Genomic DNA, 21,143 nt, shown 5'->3' on the forward strand with positions numbered 1-21,143 from the left:
AATGATAAAGAAAGGCTATGGTGCACTGGGTCAAATACATTCATTAAGATAATTTTATTCACACCTGAGGTCCAAAAGGCTCATAAGTGTGCGAGAATTATAAGAGAGCTGCTGAGTGCAATTAAGTTGAGAGTAGGCATCAATGACAGTGGTAAATTTGAAATTCCTACCATGCCAGGTATCCCAAGTATTCCAGCTACCCAAACATACCCAAGTATTGCATCTTGACTTAATTTACTGCCTGTACCTCTCTCATATAAGCTTACTGCAAATATTCCAGCAATTATAACTATTTCAATAATAGCAGCTGAATGCAATTACTCCCCCGTTACCAACTATCCCGGACTATTCCAAACATTTCAGTCATCCAGTTTTTCTCGACTATGCTAACTATTCTATAACCCAACTATCCCAGTAGTTCTGTTATTACAACTTTACCAAGTATCCAAAATATCCAGTCAATTCACAGTATTCATAGTATTCAAATAATTGGACTATTCCAAGTAATGTCACTTGCCTATCCCTCACAAGTATTCCAACTATTCCAGCCACCCAGCCTATTCTATCTAATCCAACCACTTCAAATAATCAAACAAACCCAGCTGTCCATCCATTTCAGCAAAGGGTATTACATCTACCCAACTATTCCAGCTATTCCAAATATTGAAACTATCCCAACTATTCAAACATCACATCTATCCCCAGTAATACACAAGGTTAGATAGAGTATCCACCGGAAAGAGAGTAACCGAAGGTAAGCAACTTGTTCTTTAGGGCCTGATGTAGGACATGCTAGGATTAACAAAGTGATGACTACACTGAAGGAAGGTGAGGCAAGGAAGAAAAGAGGGAGTGTAAAGAAAGCATGGCAGGCGGGGGCAAAGAGTGGAGAGAGAGAGAAAGTAAAGGAGGGAGGATGATGAAATTATAGAGGTGAAAGCAAAACAAGAGAGGAAGAGGAAGTGGAGCAAGCAGCATGTGCCAACATCTGCCACTTCCTGTCCTCATGCACACCCCTGCCTGCTTCCTGCAGCTCTGCCTCTCATGCACATTCTTAGCTCAAAACAGCCAATGGGGGACTGTTCAGGAGCCCAGGGCGTTGCCCTGGGAGAGAGGATTGATGCAGTGCCATACACCCCTTCCTACTAATCTGCTTCCAAAGTAGAGGTGGGTAAGTCAACAAGTTCTTCAAGGCAGCCACGCCAGACGTGAGACAGGCATCTTGCGTATCTCTAAGAGCCTAAGAAAGAGCAGAGGCATCAAAAGATTAGGCATGTTAAGCAAGCAACACGTCACACAGAAACATAATAAAAACTCTTTAACACTCTTTAAAATTCAAGTAAGGGTTATTTGTTTAATATGTGCTTTTCAATTTAAAGTATATGATTATATGACGGCCTCAGCGACATGTATTTGTAAATAATACTTTATAAACAAAACTCCATTAGGGAGGAATGGGGACTGTGATGGAGCAGGATCAGCTGTGACTGAAGTACTTGGCCGTGCTCTATTTTGGCTCGTCAGTCCCCAGGGACCAAGAGCTGAGTCAGATCCAGACACTTGTCTTGAGCCAGGCGCGAGGCTTGATTGTATTGTTCACCTCTGTTATGTTCCCCGGCTGTGTACCATAGATGCCTGTAAGCCCACCACCACTTTGTTTTTGAATAAATTAAAGTGGATGTGTTCATTAATTTAAATTTAATAAAGGCCATGCAGACATTACTCCACACAAGTCTACTGTTCTTTGGAGAACTTACCTGGAAGTGCGCTAAGCCTATCCAGCCCTGATGGTCTTTAACATAAATCCTGGTTTCCCAGAGATATTATTTTCTTGCGTCTCCCGTGGGCAAAAATCTATTAATTTGCCGTTTTTTCTCTTGACTGTGTCTGTGAACGGATAGTGGATGGGGTTGTTCCATGTACCCATGAGCAGGGGTGTATCTTAGTCAATGCTGTTAGGAGGGTGTGTGCAGTAATGATGACACGCTGGTATGTTGTAATCCAAGTAGGTTTATTCAGGTAAGTAGACAAATCATCATTAACAGGTATATAAGTCTTGTAAGGCAGCCTGTAAGCCGATATCAACAACCCCACCAGGAGCAGCCTGCTAGCTGCTCAGCCCCTCTCACCAACTGTCATCACTCATCCGGTCACACAGGCATTCCACTCATGGCCCACATACCAACATTCCACTCAGAACACCCACACAGGCTCAGCAGCTAGAGAACAGGATAACATAGGAGAGAAACCATAACATCAGAATACTACAGTGTGAGTCTGAGATTTCCCAACAAGAAGCCTGCTGCAACCAGCTATAAAGACCCAGGTGATCTGTAGTGCACATGGAGGAGCAGTGAGTGGAGTTACGGGTATTTGTTGTTAATTATCAGTAATTTGAAACCATACCCCCAGAAAGGCCCCACGCATCCCTCTGCTTCATTTCAAAGATTCACTAGACCTAGAAAAGAAACATCTCCCAAGGTGTTGAAGTCTACATGCACCATCTGAGCTCCTATCCTCCAAACCAGCTAAAGAAGACACCGTCCTTGTCCCCACTGTTTTATCTCAGCTAAGATTCTCTACCAAAAACCCCACTCTGTTGTAGCTGCCATGTTCCCCTTCTTCATCTTATAACTCATGCTCTCCTCCTCCAAATCTGTGAGGAGCTCCCCAACTCTTCCTCTTAGGAGCCATTTCAAGGCATGTACAAAGTTGCCAGTTAGAAAGTGTCCCCAACTTCCAAGGGGTTAAGTGATCAAAACAGTCAGACGACTCATGCTTTCTGAAACCCCTGTCTCTCTCTACCTATCCCTACCTCTATGTATACCGATTTTACCCTATTGTTCTCTACCTTTCTTTATCCCTCTCTTTCTCTACCTTACGTATCTCCTAATCCTATCGTCTCTTTCACTCGCTATGTCTTTCTATCCTGCTCATCCCCTTTTACCTCTCTCTGTTCTTCTCTGCATACATTTAACTTATTCTAACCTCTCTCAGTCTTCCTCTCACTCTATGTCTCCCTTCTGATTTTACAGTGCATGTCTTGTGTTCATCTATCTCGTTCTCCATTATATATCTCAGCTTTCAACTCACCAATCCCTAAATCCTCACTCATCTCTCAATCTAACATTTTTAATACACTCTCCTCTTTCTGACTACCTCTATTTCACCTGGACCATGGAGAGAGAGGTCCATTGGGGCAGCCTCCAGGGCGCCACCGCAATGATCACTGACCCTTTAAGAAACCCCGAAGATTGAACCTACATTTGTACACAGTACACCTACTCAGATGTGTACCGACATCTGCAGCCACTGCGTAAAGACTCTTTTCCTGCTCTTCTGTCTGTATTGCACCTTCACGCTGGTAAAAAGAGGCCTCTTTTATTAAATGTGAAATGTGCAGGAATATATGAAGTTGGCACACAAGACCCTTCTTAATTGTGTCTTGGGCTTGAGGAAGAAGGGGAAAAGTAACGATAATGATGCGCACTGACAGCGCAAATTCTCCTACCAAGGAGTGCTGGGAGCAGGCAGTACCATGAGCTGGGTTATGGTACACGTATGTTGGAAAGCACATTGAAAACCTACGGAGTTGGTTGGAGCTGGACCTGGCAAAGCTTTTTCCATGGTGTGCACACAGCAGGATTCAATCTGAATAGAGCAAACAGTCAAGTAACCCCCGGAAATGTCTAGGCATATTTAGGGCAGAGCATTGGCTGCAGGGGTCATTTGACTTTTTGCGCATGGTCAGTTCTGGGTGGAAGAATTGTCCCGGTGCCTCTTCAGTGGGGAGAAGAATTCCCCCATGTGCATTTGTGTGTGAGCTGAGGACAGGTGGTCGGCATGTATGGGATTAGTGCTGTGTGTGCATTTTGTGATCTGTACAGAGGGTGAGGAAAATTAAGAATTGGTAGACATTTGTTTTAGTCACTAAAACCAGGGCCGGCTTTAGCGCTGGTGGCGCCGGATGCGACAATCACTTTTGGAGCCCCACATCCAATGACCGCCTCCTCGGATTCTATCCCTACCACCTGCAAAAGTGCCCCTCATCTCTCTTTTCATAAGATATTGATAAATACAGTGCCCCCTGAGGTCCCAGCGCCCCCCACACAGGTCAGCGCCCAGTACGGCCGCACCAGTCGCACTGCCCTAAAGCCGGCCCTGACTAAAACCAGGTAAGGTAAATGGGGTGGCAGAGAATCAGAGATTAAGCACTGAGCTCTGGAACACAGTTCATCTCCGTCTTCACAGCTGAAATGTATCACTTATCTTTAAACCCACTTGGCAGATAGAGATATGTAATGCTGGACTCTGTCCTATCACCTTCTAACAAGCCATATTTTACTGTGCCAAAAGCCCTAGTGGGTGAATATCATACTTTGTAAATGCTGAGCCACCTAATCATACACTGCACTTTGTAGCCTTTGAGTAGAGCTACACTAATAGTACTACAGTGGTAATGCTGATGAAGTACAAAACCTACACAAAACTGCGTCCGAAGAGCTCTGCCTCTCAAAACTATACTTCTGTGGCTGAGACCTCCACATATGTAATTATATGTTTAAGTAGTAAAAGTGGGAGGGACAGATGGGAGTTGATGGGAAAAGGGAAAGACTTGCACATACATGGGAGGGGTTTAGGAAGGAGTAAGAATGGTTCTAGAGAGGGCTAAAAAAGGGGTTTAGGGAGCGATAAACACACACCCACCCACAAAAGAGCAAACCCATTGCTGTTCACATTACTGTTCGTAGACTGCACTTCTAAAGTTTTTATGACCCAAAAGTTCCTAAAACAGTACTAAATATACTCCAGCTCAGCCTTGGAGTTAGTCCAGCACCAAACATGTATTGATGTGCTGTAACATTTTTTAGGTCTCGCCTGACTCAGCGCATGCGCTGGTCTGGCGAGACTTATTGAGAGGGCTCCAAAAAGTGCTACCAGGCCAGCCTAGAGCTACAGTGCATGTGCGCGGGCGCGCGCGCCACGTTTTACCGCCATTACTTTCACTTTCGACAACACGGCCGCTTTGATGTTTGATCGTGATTGCGATCGCAATCCCTTACACTTTTGCTGCCGCACGGCAACTTTGTATAGCCAAAAGGTCTCGCTTTTGGGACCTTATAAGTATTTAGTTACGCAACTGTTGCATGGCTAAACACTTATAAGGTCCCACAGGCGAGACCTATTGGCTAAGCCAATGCTTGTTTTTATTGCACTAGGTTTCAAAAACATTTTTGTAAACTATTTTGTACTCATATTTTACAATGAAATAGTTGTCTGTTTTTATCTTTATTATTTTTCCCTATACTTTACCATGGGAAGACCTCCACCCCGGTGGCGAAGACCTCTGCCAATGAGTAAAAAAAGCTATAAGTATTAACTTGACACTCAAGAATCCTGGTACAGGAGGCTCCACCAGGGGGCTGATACATGTAATTTTGCACCCAGGAGTATCTTTACAATGATAAATGATGAAAAGAAGAAGTTACTTTTAAGTGTAGTAGTACATTTCACACGAGTAAATCTACACATGTAAATGTAACTTTGTTAATTGACCCCTGAGGGTTAATGAGTGGGTTAAAGGTGGTTAAAGGAGGTAGCAGAAAGGTCAGGGTTCTGGGTGAATGGCACCTTGGACACAGACCCTAGGAAGGAGTGCTAGGGAGTGTGAGACCAGCACAGGTGAAGAGCTATGCCTCAGTGACAGGATGCATTGTAAAGAAGTAAGGTTCACGCAATCGGAGCCCTGCAGCTTAACAAAGGCACAGACTGCGTGAACAGCAAAAAGTACTCTGCAGAGGTAAATTGCAGAGTAACTTCATCCTATCAGTGACGTTACACAATATGATGTCCCCCCTGCAGAATGTGAAAAAGGGCTCCCGAGTCTCTTATATTTCACAGATATTCAGGGCCTTGGGCTATTTGTGACCCCCCCCCCCCCCTGTGGGGGGGCATGAAGTGTTGGGGCCCAGTGTTACGATCATGCATTCTAGAGTCATAATGTCCACACCATTAGCTATGTAAATGATTGTCACATTTAAAAGCATCTTAAAGGCAGTGCTTAATTTGAGCCACTGGTTTCCGGTGCTCGGCACCAGTACTCAATTGTTAACACTGTCACATGGTGGCACTGTTTGTTTTATTTAGAGATGAGCATAACAACAGTTGTTTTTTAATTCAATATAGTTGAAAAAAAACAATACCTGCCACGAAGCCATTCTTATAGCGTTGGGGGCCTGGAATAGTCTGAAGAGTCACTCTTTTAGGAGTGTGATGGTCAGTAGCTGTGTTTGTACTGTCATTGGCAGCAATGTCACGGGCAATGGGTGTTGCAAGCTGCAGTTCCCTCCTGACGTGGTCCCTGGCACTCATTTTTTTAATAAATTAAGCACGGCTTACAGGCCTTAGAGAGAGCGATACAGACTGCACAGCTTGCAGTGTGTACAGAGACATAAGACACCACAGATATTGGCCCCTAGCACCTCAGCTACCCTACAAGCTGCAGAATAATTATACAAATTATTCGCCAACATTACATGCAATACAGGCATTAATAGAAAAAATTGACTTGTCTGGGTCAGTGCTACACTGAGGTGATCATAGCCTCTCTGCCACATCTGCAAAGCCCCTTCTTACTACAAAATCACACTGTAGAGATGACTGCGTAACACATGTCTCGAGGCCATAGGAAAGAGTTGTAATGCAGTGCGCTGTCTCAAGCCGAACCCCACCAGAGATCACATGCGATGTCCATCAGCAAGGTTCCATAAGCAAGAGTGCAGTAGAGGACTACAAGTGATGCTGTAGGGACTTAGAGTCCAGCTAAGATCTGACTTTACTAGCTGGAGGGAGCCTCCAAATCCAAAATCCATGAAGTATGATGTCTGTCCTTGTGCATCGGGTCACTGGGGTCAAATATGTGCTTTAGCCCCTTGCACTAACCCTGACAGTCGCAGGTTAATGTGACCCAGCAGAGAAATTATTGGGGGAGAAGTTCCATCCCTGCCCCTCCCCCAAGATACACCCTTGCCTCTCTCCATTTATTTATTACCCCTTGGGGGTGACTGGTCCCACCCAAGAACCCCATGTGTTCCCAGCATTGGGGGCAGCTCAGGGAGTCCACCCCTGGTTGCCCCACCGTCTCCCGTACGGTTTCCTCTCTCAAACTGGTAGACCTCTTAACCAAGGGATTTATTACACTGTCCTTGCAACATTGTGGACTACCCCAATAGACAAGGAGGTGTCCAACAAGCAGGAACTCCAGTAGGGGCCAAAGCCTACAAGAAAGTGACCAAATATATAGGGGACCTGAGGGTAGCAGAGCCTGACGTTATAAATATAGGACTATAAATTAGAGGGACTGACCCGTAGATGGAGGGATGGATGAATGGATGCTTCCTTACTTCTTGGAATATTTCAGCTTCATGTCTTCTTACTATTTGAATCATATGGAGAGCAAATTTAGTTAAAGATAGAGGGCACAAGTCAGGATGGACTTGGGTGTAAAGAGTCCCCTACTGTTCTTTACAGAGGGAACTCTATTTCCCTTACCCGAGGCCAGAGGAACCTCAGAGGTGTCACCACATTGTGTTTCGGCACTGCAACCGATTGCATTTAAAACAAGCATTGGCATAGCCAATAGGTCTCGCCTTTGGGACCTTATAAGTGTTTAGCCATGCAACAATTGCATAACTAAATACTTATAAGGTCCCAAAAGCGAGACCTATTGGCTATGCCAAGCGGCCGTGCGGCCGCGAAAGTGATCGCGATTGCGATCAAACATCAAAGTGGCCGTGCAGCCGCCAAATTAAAAGTAATCGCGGTCAAGCGCGGCACGCGCACCCGTGCACATGCACTGTATCTCTAGGCTGGCCTGGTAGCACTTTTTGGAGCCCTCTCAAAAAGTTTGGGTCAGGCGAAACCTAAACACTGTGTAACCTAGTTATTAAACCCTCCTTCCCACTGGCAGAATACCCTTCATTGGGGTTATCCTTGAATCTCTTATCTGAGAAGTAACAGAGAACTTCACTCTATTAATTCTTCCATCAACTAATGAACTGTAAATGTGCAGCGCTTTTGTGCCTTGAAGGTGGCACAGAACACCAGCAGAAACCAAACATGCCTTAACACCAGGTTTATTGTTAAAAATACACCCAGTACATTATATTGATTGTCTAAATGCAACTTAAAGAGGTTATAAAAAGTTCCACACCTCTGTTTAAAAATAGTGTCCCCTTCTAACATTTCTCAGCTCAATTAGGCATTGATATGTGAAAAATCTACATTTAATTTATAAAAAGTTAAACAAAACAAAAAAAATGTGTGTCACATGTCTGTGTCATTAAGTTAAATTACTTTAATATTATAAGGCTATAACATTTCTTATTATTACGTCACTTTCTGTAACGTCGTTCTGAATTAAACATGCTAATTAGCCGCCCCCCCACTATTATTTTTGAGACTAGCCTTGAGCCACCGCAATTTAGTACCTGCAACTCTTTAAGACTTACGTAAAATCACATGTAGGAATGCCAGTTCTCTCCAATATCAACAAGTATACAGTCCTGGGCTAAGTTATAAAATATTTTTTGTTCAGAACGTTAGTCCATTTGGGTAAGATGACGCAAATAAAGATAACATATCCCATGTGCACTGAACCACTCTAGAAACATGGAGACCAATTTACAAAGCCAAAAGGGTCTCAAAACAGTAGTAGATGTACTTCATTTTAGCCTTTGACTAACTCAAGCACCACACATGGTCATTCACAGGTACTGCAACTCACTCCCATTAAAAAAATGAAAATGATGGAGGCAGGAACTACACCCCAAAGTAAGTATTAATAAATTAAAGGAGTTCAACTTTTAAATTAAATATATATGAAATAGTTTTGAGTGTTAGAAAGTGGAATTAGATAAAAAAAATATTTTATCATTAAAAAAATCAATAACTAACTTAATGAAATTAAAAAAGACAGTAAACGTCAAAAAATATTTGAGATTAGTTTAAAACAGATAATTATTATTTCAATTTACTAAAAGTTGATTAAGTTATAAAATATTAGTATCTGGATTTTTTTACATTTGGATTAAAAATATGTATACATTAATTTAAAATATTTAAATATTTAACTATTTTGTAAACATGTATTTGATTAGTTAATGTGAGGTAACATTTTATTTTACTCAGTATAGGTTAATATTAATTATTTTACATTACTTTACTTCGAAATATTTTGAATCCTTTAATAAAAATGAATAAACATTTTTAGATTTCCCTATGCTTTACCATATGGAGATCTCCACCTACACGTGAAAAGTTAGTAGTAGCAGTAACTTTACTCTCATAAATTCATCCCCCAACAGCTGAACTGAGGAGGTGGAGATGTCTAAATCTGCACTTAGAAGTAAATTGTGAAGAGAGAAAAAAAGTAGACTTACACATAATTGCAACAGTAAATTTACACATGAGTAAATCTACATGCATAAACTTGCCTTTGTGAATAGGGTCCATGGTGTTTTAAAGCACATGAATGCATTTTTCAAGTTTTAGCCACACACACTAAAGCTCTACATGTTGGCTACCACTTTCAATTCTCTTCACTCAACATTCAGGCCCTGATTACGAGTCTGGCGGTACACGGACCGCCAGACTTGTAGGGGCGGTGGAAGTCTCCCGACTGCTCTGATACGATATTGGTTGTGCAGCTGCCAGGAAACTGCCATTCCATGGCTGAGTGGCGGTGGTCAGGAGGCAGTAATATGCTTGGCGGGACCACCGCGGTCCCCCCAAGAATGTTACAAGTTTCTTCTCTGTCACAGTTTCATGGCACTTCCATCACCATGAAATCCGTGGCAGAGAGGAAACAAAGGGAGCCCTTCAGGACCCGCTGGTGTCTCACACCCTGTGGATGCACACCAGTTTCTGCATGGCATGGACTTTTCAGTCCATGCCATGCAGGACCTTTTTTTGGCATTCTTATTGCGGTGCCCATTTTCAGGGCACCGCTGTGGAAACGTCAAAAACAAAGCCGGTCTTACAAGAGGAAACTCCTTTTCTGGCGGGTGGTCTGACCACAGCTTTGGCAGTACTCGGAGGGGCGGACCCAGCGCCCCGTGGCCAAGGTCATAGCCGTGCCTGTGGTGTTTACCATTTGGAAACATTGATTTACTTTTGTGATTGTGGTTCTTTCAAAGGAGTAAATGTGTTTTGCCACTTTGCAACAATGCAGATTAAAGGAGTTCATTCTTTTTTGATGAGCAATACTTGTGATCATGGTGAGGCAATTACAGTATGTGAAGAGCATGGCTCGGGTGCTTACTTCCATGCATGCATATCTGGTGCTCAACTCATTTCAAATTCAGCAATTGCATTTGGAATGCTGCAACTTATATTATTGCCTCCATGAGGCTTTTGCATATGAAAGCCGTAAGGGAAGTTGTTAACGCTGATCCTGAATCTGTACCATATTTTGGAATGAGGAACCCAAATGACTGAAAATCTAAATAATGTCTGTGCCCTTACTGATAATGCTTTGTAAGACTAAAAGTCAGAGACACACGCTGCAGAAGTATCATTTCCTCCATTTTGTCTTTGTCTCTGAAAATTGGCATGTGTTTGCGCCTGTTGGCATAGGTCTGTGTGGCTCGTGATCCTGAGGAACACAATCTACAAACCGAAGCTCTCTGATACCTCTTATTTTCCCATGAAATGGTACAACAATGAGTTGATCTCCTCCCCTTGTAGATCTGAGAGCTGTACCCTGATGTACCCCTTTCTGCAAAGAGCTGTGGCTGCTGATAGCATTTTATAGACTTTGGGGTGCAATAAGTATACCCAAGAGAGATTCCTCCTTAAGCCCAGTGGCCTGGAGCCTATGTGGTGCCTTCATATTCATTTTTTTGTGCTTGAATTGATTGCCAATGCTGTGAGCATAACTTTTGAAATATTGCTTGGAAAAATCAGAATGTGTATGTAGATAAATGTTTTGCCGTTACTAGCAGTGCACCTTTTGTTAGGATTACCCTTGGTTGATTGCAAAAATGTCTTTGAAATCATGGTGGTTGCAAGATGTAGGATGGATGCTGACCACAGAAGACAACCAGAGCACTTCAAAAATTAGCTTTCTTTCCTTTCCTGTTCTTAATGGCGAATTACATTTTCCCATGAAAGCAGTCTCCTGTAGTACTCTGCTCTTTGGCGGTGGCCATCCTGCTACTTTATGGGAGTAGGTCAATGGGAGCACTAGCCAGAACCTCTTCCCCCTTTAAATGGGAATCTGCACCAGCCTGGTAGGCAGCATTTGGAACTTTCACTGTGTGCGGAGGGGCAGGGCCTTGAAGTGTGCAAGGATTTGCGTAGAGAACCACCTAAGAGGCACTCTGCCCTCCAACAATCTCCCCACCCCCTCCCAAAAGGAAAAAAAAGGTTTCTGGAGGTGTCACCGATGTCCTGGGGTGTTTTCACACCCCTTGGTGGACATATGCTGCTTACAGCCCCCACACACAAGCTGGAAAGCCACTTTGTGCAGTGGTTACTAGCTCTTCTTCTCTGCCACAGTGTGATATCAGCTCCTCACCAGGTAACCATGTGAAGGGAGCCATCATCGTATGACACACTGTGACACTGTGTGAGTTGGCAGGTATTTTTCTAGGCGCTTAATACTCCCATGATTAGGGTATGCACTCAGCAAAGAGTGGAGTGTCTATCTGTAAGGATAGGTACTCAGTCTTCATTAATCACCTAATGCTTGTACATTGACACCAATGTTTCTGAATTGGTGATCCCAGTAAATAATAGCATTACTCATAAACCCAATCCAAACATTTTCCAACTAAAGGTTTACACTTAGAGGTATGTCTGTAGTCGTTTCTTTCGTAGGGGCAGCCGATGTGCTAAACATCTGCCATCAATTATGAATTATGACTCTGAGGACTCTTTGGCCACTCCTGGTGTTAAAACTTCTCATCCTGTCATTGATGCACAACAAACAGCACCATGAAGTGGTTGCCATTGGCGGATGCATCACTCCCTTAGCCTCATCCTTATTCTCTCCTCCTCAGGACACTGTAGCAAAGTTCAAGGCGAATGTGCGTGACCAGCTGAACATGATGCGAGCCTACCTGAACGTCCTGGAGTCATCACTGGGCCAAGAGGCGGAGAAGGTGCAACGCGCAGCCTCGTCCGCACTGCTGGAGGAACGCAAGACCATGTCACGCTACCTGGAGCAGCTGAAGCAAATGGAGGGGGTGCTGAACGAAGTGGAGGGCGAGCCACAGACCGAGTTCCTCAGGGTACGGCGGCATATCAGAGGGGAGGAGGGGATGAAGAGGGAGAGATGGGTGAGATGGATGCATATTTCTGGCTGAGGTGGGAAGGAGGGTAGATTAGTTATTGTGGGTGTTGGTGTAGCTCAGACAGTGGGCTCGATTCACAAAGGTAAACTGAGACAAAAGTCTAACTTTACAACTTTCAGTATTCACAATGGGCATTTGTGAGTAGTAAAGTTAACTTTACAACTTTCAGTATTCACAATGGGCCTTTATGAGTAGTAAAGTTAACTTTACAACTTTCAGTATTCACAATGGGCATTTGTGAGTAGTAAAGTTAACTTTACAACTTTCAGTATTCACAATGGGCATTTATGAGTAGTAAAGTTAGACTTTTGTCTCAATTAAACGTAAGCTTTGGCCTTAAGCTTAAATGAGAGCAAAGGTTTGATCTCAGTTAAACTTAAGACCAAAACTTATGTTTAACTGAGACAAAAGTCTAACGTTACTACTCGTAAATCCCCTTTGTGAATACTGAAAGTCGTAAAGTTAGACTTTTGTCTCAGTTTACCTTTGTGAATCAGGCCCAGGGTTTGTCTATTTTCTATGCCCTGATCCATGCTTCTAGCTCCTACATAGAGGCTGGTCAGCATACTTGAAAACTGGACAATTTGTAGCTTTAAATGGCCACCTGCCCTGGGGATAGTCTCCGTCACATGTCAGGCTTAGATGCCTTGTAACTGACCCTTCCCCGACACTGCAAGGATTTCCAAGCCAAGCCATACATGTTACTAACACTGCCCAGGCTGTACTAGCGTTTGGTTGGTAGTGTTCTGTTGGAGTTTCTATCAGCTGTGTATGCACCTGGCACTGATTTCATTCTGACCACTGCTGGTTGATCATCTGCCTTGTGATCTGTATCTAGCTCTTCATGTACGTGAGTAAATTAAGTGTGTATTAAGACAGTATTTATCTCGTGATATCACATTCACTCATTTACCCTTTTCTTCTTTTTTGTCCTCACAGAAATATTGCCTGGTTGCGCACAGGTACAGTACAGCGTTCTTCTATATTATCCACTCTAGATTGGAACTGTCTGAACTCTAATTGCCAATTCGTGTACGCTGATAGAGGTCACACACTTAAAATGAATTGCTGAGGTTCACCCAGAATATTGAGATTTATCTGAAGTTTACAAACGGGGATAGAGCCTCCTGGACATTCAGCCGCATTGAGGATAGGAATTGATGGGTTGAAACAGACTTTTCTTTAGGTCCTGAGCAAATTAGTAACTAGTGGATAGCATAGTTGGTCACAACCATTGTTTGTCATTAGTATTCCAGGGTATTGAGTATTGTGCTGTGGTTAATTAACGAATACGTCATTATTATATCTGATTTTTCAATGGTTGCTTGATCGAGTCTTGGCTTTCTCTCATTGAGGTTATAGGTTTGTAGGTAAACTATGAGATGGTCATGTATTAAAGAGATCACTGCCCATTTGGTGCTATTCCTTCATTAAAGAAAAAGGGCCTTCTATATGGTACGGCAGCCAGCCTGGCAGGTCAGTGCAGAGATGTCCTCCTCTGACCTGGCGGAGGTCCGCCCGCCATACAGCGCCAAGAAACCGTTTAGTGATAGAGCGGTATATAAATTCTTTTCAACTTCAACTTCAACTTCATACTTGATCTCCAGCAGGCGGGTGGGGATGTCTGTGCCTTCAGCAGAGCCTCCGTCGGTTATCATGTTAAACTATTTAATGCAGAAAGGTTTTTTTGTATTACAAATACAATGGCTTGAAGCAGGGGCTTATTAAAACAATACACAATGGCTGTGACCTGCTGGGAGTTTTCTCCGAGCGCTTGGGGGGTCATTTCTTCGCTTTTCTCTTTGGGACTGCCAGGCTTTCCCTGGCAGTCTCCAACAGGAAACATGTACCTCTGATTGTCTGCCCTAAATAGGAGAGATGGTCTGAGGTAAATTGACTGTTTAACCAATGTTAGACGGGCTGGTGGTATAAGGTTTCCGCTGGTAAATCAGACATACCCTCTGCTGTCAGTAAATGATGCTTTCTGTGACTCTAAACAGAGTGCGTAAACTGCACATTTGGTGGCCAGGACACCCACCACTTTATTGGCAGATTTTCTGCGTCCTGTTTGTTGTGCTTAACGAGTGGGACGAAGTTTTGTTGAAAAGTATATTCTACATTAATATATTCGAGTTTTGATACCTAATTATTTAACCTGTTGTTGCATTTAAATGTTTCCTCCTAGGATTCCAGGGACGCACAGTGACCATAATTACGTTGCAGTCTGTCTTTCGAATTTCACGTAGTGAAGGATTATTAGCATAGCCAGTGCATAGATAGGATGCCCCATGGTGCATTTGACTCAATGAAAGGACTGCATCCCTTTGACCTTAGTAGGATAACGAGGGAGGGTATTATCAATTTCTCACCCACTCCTCCGTTGTTTTTAACGTTGCACAAGATAGGATAGCAAATGCATACTATTAAAATAGTTTTTTTAGGTCTCGCCTGACCCAGCGCATGCGCTGGTCTGGCGAGACTTATTGAGAGGGCTCCAAAAAGTGCTACCAGGCCAGCCTAGAGCTACAGTGCATGTGCGCAAGTGCACGCGCCGCGCTATACCGCGATTACTTTCACTTTCGCGGCCGCTTTGATGTTTGATCGGGATTGCGATCACTTTTGCGGCCGCTTGGCATAGCCAATAGGTCTCGCTTTTGGGACCTTATAAGTATTTAGTTATGCAACTGTTGCATGGCTAAACACTTATAAGGTCCCAAAGGCGAGACCTATTGGCTATGCCAATGCTTGTTTTTTTTACCTATCATTGCAATTTTAGCATTTCCACGGGAGACCCCCCCCCCCTTTCCTTTCATAAACAAATGATTCCAAGAGCTCGGAAAAAACCCGCCATGCACCATGTTGGTTGGTGCTGAAGGAGCAACCTCTAAGATGTAGCATGCCATCTAGTGTGAGTGAGGAGTTACATCCTTTAAAAAATATATATATAACTAGCAAAAACAGCTGTAAGAATCAGTATGATCTAGACACCCTAAAGACCTGAAGCACCCATGGTTACCCTCACTTAATCAGAGCCTAACCATTTTTTAAATGAATATAGTATATTAGGAGGCTGAACTGTTGTGGGCTCTATAATTTGGCCTCTCCCCCCTCTGTGCAGTTAGTTTCTCATGTTCTGCATCTGCCAAACTCTAAGGTGCGCTGACAAAAAAAGAAAAACACAAATCTGAATTTCTGTTCACGGACATAGGTGGAGATATAAGACCAAACAAGTTCTTGTTCCCGCATGCTTCATTATCAACAACCCACGGACCCATGACCTTGTAGTCGTTTCGTTTGAAAAACTTTATTAGATTCTTGTGAATCATAAAAGTACATAGTTACAGTAGTAAAACATTGCTTAAAATCTTCCATATTACATTTTGCACATACTAAATATAACCAAAACAACATAAAAAATGTCATAGCAGGGTTTTCTATAAGCTACCATTTTCTTTATATCAATCCAAGGGTGTAAAAATAAATAAGTAATAAAAAATTGCATAAGGCCCTATTTCCCAATTTCCCTATCACATTTCATATCTTTTTCTGATTCGCAAGACAGTTCTACTAAAATTGAACACAGCACAACATGTGACGGCATTGGACAAAGAACGTAAATAATTAAAACCATCCTGGTTTGAACAAGGGACAATTTCTCTCAGGATGGGCCTAATAGTCAGTCTAGCTAGATATTCATTCATTGGGCCCTAATGCAAGTCGGTCGGGCAGTGATTTTGAAGCCCCACCAATCTCCAGATCAACAGAGGTACTTGGAAGCCTATTGTGCTTCTGAGTAGAAGTGTTGGGAAGGGGGGTAGGAAAAACCAAAGTTAGGGAGGTCATTTGTGAGACTGGTATACAAGTTCTAAGAATGGTTCACATCCTGCTAGGGACAACACATTGCAATGTTAATCAATACGCTTATGGGCCAATGATTCTGCAAGGGTTTCTGGGTACTGTGGCGAAGATGAGAGTGGAAGGTACCAGAATCATTACATGGCACGGCACATGCATATATGTCTAACTGAGGAAGGGTAAACATGTTAAGGAACATGGACATTAAACAATAAGGTGGAAAAACATCTATAAGCCTAAAGTTATTGATCGTAAGGCAAAAACGATGTTATGCAATACCGCTGGGTTTGTAAGGAATGTTTTTTCTAGTATTATCAAATTTGTGGGTCTATGTTTTTGTCTTTAGCAGAAGACCTGCTGTGTGGCCTTGTTGGTGATGCCTCCATGTGATAGCTTTTCAATTGACTTCTGACGTTCTCTAGGGACAAAGTCTCAAATGTGGTTTGGAAGTTGCAGAATGCAACAGTGCCAAGTTAGAATATGCACACGTGGTTCTGCACACTGAATAGGCACACTGAATATGCACACTGTGTGTCAGAGTGAGGCCTGGTGGTACATCTGTGAGCATTGGGCGACATTCTTTTCTATGTTTTTTTTTAGACTCCCAACATGATGATGCATGCTTAAGTTAGAAGAATTGAATAATTATGTATCTCATTATGATGCAGCAGGACAAACCATATGGTTGCATCCACCGTCCCTCGAATAGGAAGGTGCTTCTTGTAGTGGAACAATGGCAAGGCGGGAGAGCAAGCTCAGAAGGCACACTTACCTCCATGTGGTCTGTATGGCATATCTTCAGTCCAGACCATTGGACATTGGTCCTTATGACTTCTGTGGTTAGCTCTTCTTCAAGTCGGCACTTCACAACAGTCTGTTGCAGTTCAACAATGGTCTCTGATGTTTGAGGGACAGGGCACCTCCTTTTTCCAAAGCAAGACATGGTTCAGAAGAGCCTTTAGAGTTGTTCCTAACACTGTGGAGATCAGTGACAGAGTCCTAGTCCAGACAGGCACTAACTCACAGCCCTCATGTAGAGCTCCTTCTGAAGTTTTAACTTTTAGTTATCTTATCTAAAGACCAAAGTATGGCATAAGCTGGTCCTGGTTGATTCAAAAACCTATGCCCTCACCCAACCACGGTAATGTTCACATTTGCAGGCTTCTTCCCAGCTAGGGCTTATTATTTTATTATAATATTCTCTCTGCTGCTTCTAAACTATGTTTACGCTATCTATTATTATTATTATTATTATTATTAGTGAGTTTTATAACGCGCCTGGTTACCCTTGGGCATCCCCGCGCTTATCCAGAATGAAACGCCATGACATGAGGCACCGGTATTAAGCAGGAAACAGGTGAGTTTTTAACAACTTACGGAAGCGGAGGAAATTTGATTCCAAGCGTAGGTGCAGTGGAAGGGAATTCCATAGAATGGCCACATTGATGGAAAACCTTCTACCCCCAGTTCTTGCCTTCCTAGCTCTCATGACCTGCAGCAGATGTTGATGCTCTGAACGAAGGGAACGAGAGGTCTTATAAGGTTGCACCATATCCCGGAGGATAGGAGGGCCTTTCCCCTGCAAGATTTTATGGGCTATACAGAGTGCCTTAAATTTCACCCTCTCCCTAACGGGAAGCCAGTGCAGCGCCTTCAGCGCAGGGCGGGCAGACTGACGCTTGGGGAGATCCATCAGGAGCCTGGCGGCCGCGTTCTGCACTTGCTGTAATTTATTTAGGGTGGACTCTGGAGCCCCCAGAAACAGCGCATTACTGAAGTCCAGCCGGGAGATGATAAGACCCTGAACAAGTAATCTCCTAGAGACAACAGGGAGAAGAGGTAAGATCTTACGGGCTGAACGGAGCAGACCAAAACACACGCCTACGATCTTTTTAGCGTGAGTCTTAAAGGTAAGGTCCTGCTCCAACCACACCCCCAGACTCTTGATCTCCTGTTTGGGGGTGGGAGCCGCTCCCAGGCAACTAGGCCAGCTACTCGGAGACAGGATGGGAGGGGAGTTTCCCAATATCATCAGTTCCGTTTTGGAGCCGTTAAGCTTGAGTGCTGAGCTACACATCCACTTGAAGATCTTGTCCAAGCAGGTGTGCAGCTGGTCGGGATGGTAAGACGACTGGGGGAGGCCTACCACCAGCTGGGTATCATCAGCATAGCTGATAATCTTGATACCCAGGGGCAGTATCTCATTCTCCAGGGGAGCCATATAAATGTTAAATAGGGTAGGGCTCAACGATGAGCCCTGTGGCACACCACACTGGAGAGAGACCGATGAAGATTTCGAATGGCCTTCCCACACCTCAAACGTACGGCCAACCAAAAAGGAAGAGAACCACTTCAGGGCCAGCCCGGAGACCCCCACCCTCGACAGTCGTTGGAGAAGCACTTGATGATCCACAGTGTCAAATGCCGCACTGAGGTCAAGGAGGATCACTGCCACTGATCCCCCTGTGTCCAAAATGCTCCTGGCATTCTCCACGACTGCCAACAGGGCAGTATCGGTCCCCTGACCGGGACGAAAGCCCGTTTGGGAATCACCCAAAAGGGAGTTGGACTCCAGGAAGCCCGAGAGGCGCCGATTGACCAACTTCTCCGCTACCTTGCTAACACCGGGGAGCAGGGAGATAGGCCTAAAGCTGGCAAGGTCAGCGGGGTCCAAGTTGGGCTTCTTTAAGAGAGCCTTGACAACCGCTCCCTTCCAGCTTGGAGGCACTATTCCTTGGGTGAAGGATAAATTTATCAAATCCGTCACTGGACCACCGATGATAGAGGCCACCTGCTTAAGATATTTCAGTGGTGCAGGGTCTTTAGGCGATCCACTTTTCATGGTCGTCAACACTGTGAGCACTTCTTCCTCGGTGACCGATCCAAAGGAAGCCAACTCTGCTGTCCGCGCCCTGGGCAGAAACTCCAACTTACCATCAGAGGAAGTCTCCTCGTCTAACCGAGGGAGTGATGAAAGGATGTTATCTATTTTAGATTTAAAGAAGGAGGCAAGTTCGGAGCATTTCCCAGTGGGGTCAGCATGGAGGACTGGGGGTTCGGGGGCTTTTAGAAGTTCCTTGATGACCCTAAAAGATTCTTTTGAGGAGTTGGCCGCCAAGCCTATTCTCTCCTCAAAGAATACAGATTTAGCCACCCGAATGGCGGATTTATAAATACTTAAAGCCGCCCGGTATTCTCTCCGGATTGCTTCGCTCCAATCTTTCCTCCAAGAACGTTCCAATCTCTTGCAACCCCTTCTCAAAGTTCTCAACTCTGATGTATACCAGGGCGCCGATCCCACTCTTTTACCCATAGAGAGTTGTTTCTTCTTAGGGAGGAGAGCATCAAGCGAGTTGGTCAGCCAGATATTTAGCCTCTCATCGGCAACTAACGGATTAGACCCAAGGGAAGGCCGGGACGCCTCCAGATGGCCCGCCCAGCTGTCTACTGAGAGTCTCGACCAAGCTCTTTCCACCGTGTATACCCTGGGAGCCGATGTGACTGGAACCTCACACTGCCACTGGGCAGGCACCATAAAATGATCCGTCCAAGGCAAGGCCAGCGCTGGAAAGGCCTTGAGGCAGACCGAATTCGAAAATATGGGATCCAACAAATGGCCCTTCCTGTGTGTGGCACCGGAATTAGTCAAGTTGATCCCCAAGGCTTGAAGATCACTTTGTAGGTCTACTCCCAAGGAGTTTTGAGAATCATCAAAGTGGATGTTAAAATCACCCAGGGCGATAAAGTTGCCAGTGGAAGAGGCAAGAAGCGCCACAGATTCCAAAAAGGAATTAGAGAAATTTCTCAGGGGCCCAGGGGGACGATAAATTAGAAGGCCTGTCAACGACGCCGTAGGTGACAGTCGAAGAGAGAACTGGCAACTCTCGCAGTCACTCATCCCTCCGTCCTGCACCTTACAGCCTAACGCGTCCCTATAAAGGATAGCAAGCCCTCCTCCCCTCCCCACAGGCCTATCCAGATGAGCCATTAGAAAACCGGAAGGGAGAGCTCTGACTATGTCAGGACCCGAACAGGAAGAGATCCAGGTCTCGGTTAAAAATAGCACATCTAAATGCCCATTATTCCATTGTAAATGCTTTGCTCCCTTGTGTTCTGTATTTTCTAGTTCTCCAAAGTTACCGTAGGATGAGAATTGACATGTAATAAAATACGCAAATAAATAAATACAATTGATTATTATAATGCAATGATGGTAACGCTTTCACAATGATCATACTTACATTCTAATAGAAAGTAACTTTAAAAAAAAGAATTTGTAGAAGTCAAGTATGGAAGATGAAACAGTTTGAAAAACGTTCGCTTCTTTTTAAAATCGTTTTATAGCTTTAAATTAGGTAGCTTGGTATGCCTCAGTTGCATTTTATAGTTTTTATATTTGACTTCCAACTCATTCAAAACTGCAATACCTTTACAACTTTGAAAACATATTAGAAACATAGCAGGGGCCTGATTTAGGGTTTGGAGGCCAGAGTAAAGGTAGACAGGGACTTTGTGTCTTCCACCCTGCCTTTATTCCACCTGCCAGATTTGGAGATGTCCACTGGCCCACGGACATCTCTATACATTGGCAGGAACTGCCGTAGTTGCAGTTTCTGTCAATGTAGGACAAGTTTGAATGGATCTGTCAAACATCACAGATGGCTTCAAACTTTTCCATAGTTTTTTTTTCAAAAACAAACTACCAAAGCAGGGTATGTTTTTATAAAATAAAAAACTAACGTCCCCCCCCAAACTCTGGCAAATCACTCCCTTGGTGGTAGTGGGGGCATGTTTCTGTTTTTTACTGTCCCTCACCACCAGGATATACCTGGCGCTGATGGATAGTAAAAGAAAGCCATCCAACCGTTCATTCTAAATATGGTGGATGGTCGGATGGCTTACTCCAACAGCTCCTACTCTTTCGGGCCAATG

The 21,143-nt window shown here is 44.0% G+C and overlaps 1 protein-coding gene across 2 annotated transcripts in view; it reads left to right on the forward strand.

The window, feature by feature from the left end:
- Window positions 1–21,143, forward strand: part of TRIM72 (tripartite motif containing 72) — an 85,771-nt gene that overhangs the window by 59,958 nt on the left and 4,670 nt on the right. For both annotated transcript variants that reach the window (XM_085618754.1, XM_085618755.1), the window contains exons 4-5: window positions 12,063–12,293; window positions 13,296–13,318. In XM_085618754.1, the coding sequence (XP_085474880.1) occupies window positions 12,063–12,293; window positions 13,296–13,318 (254 nt within the window). The remainder of the gene's footprint in view (window positions 1–12,062; window positions 12,294–13,295; window positions 13,319–21,143) is intronic.

The sequence above is a fragment of the Triturus cristatus genome, chromosome 7 (assembly GCF_964204655.1).
Source record: "Triturus cristatus chromosome 7, aTriCri1.1, whole genome shotgun sequence".
In the NCBI taxonomy this organism is placed as follows: Eukaryota; Metazoa; Chordata; class Amphibia; order Caudata; family Salamandridae; genus Triturus; species Triturus cristatus.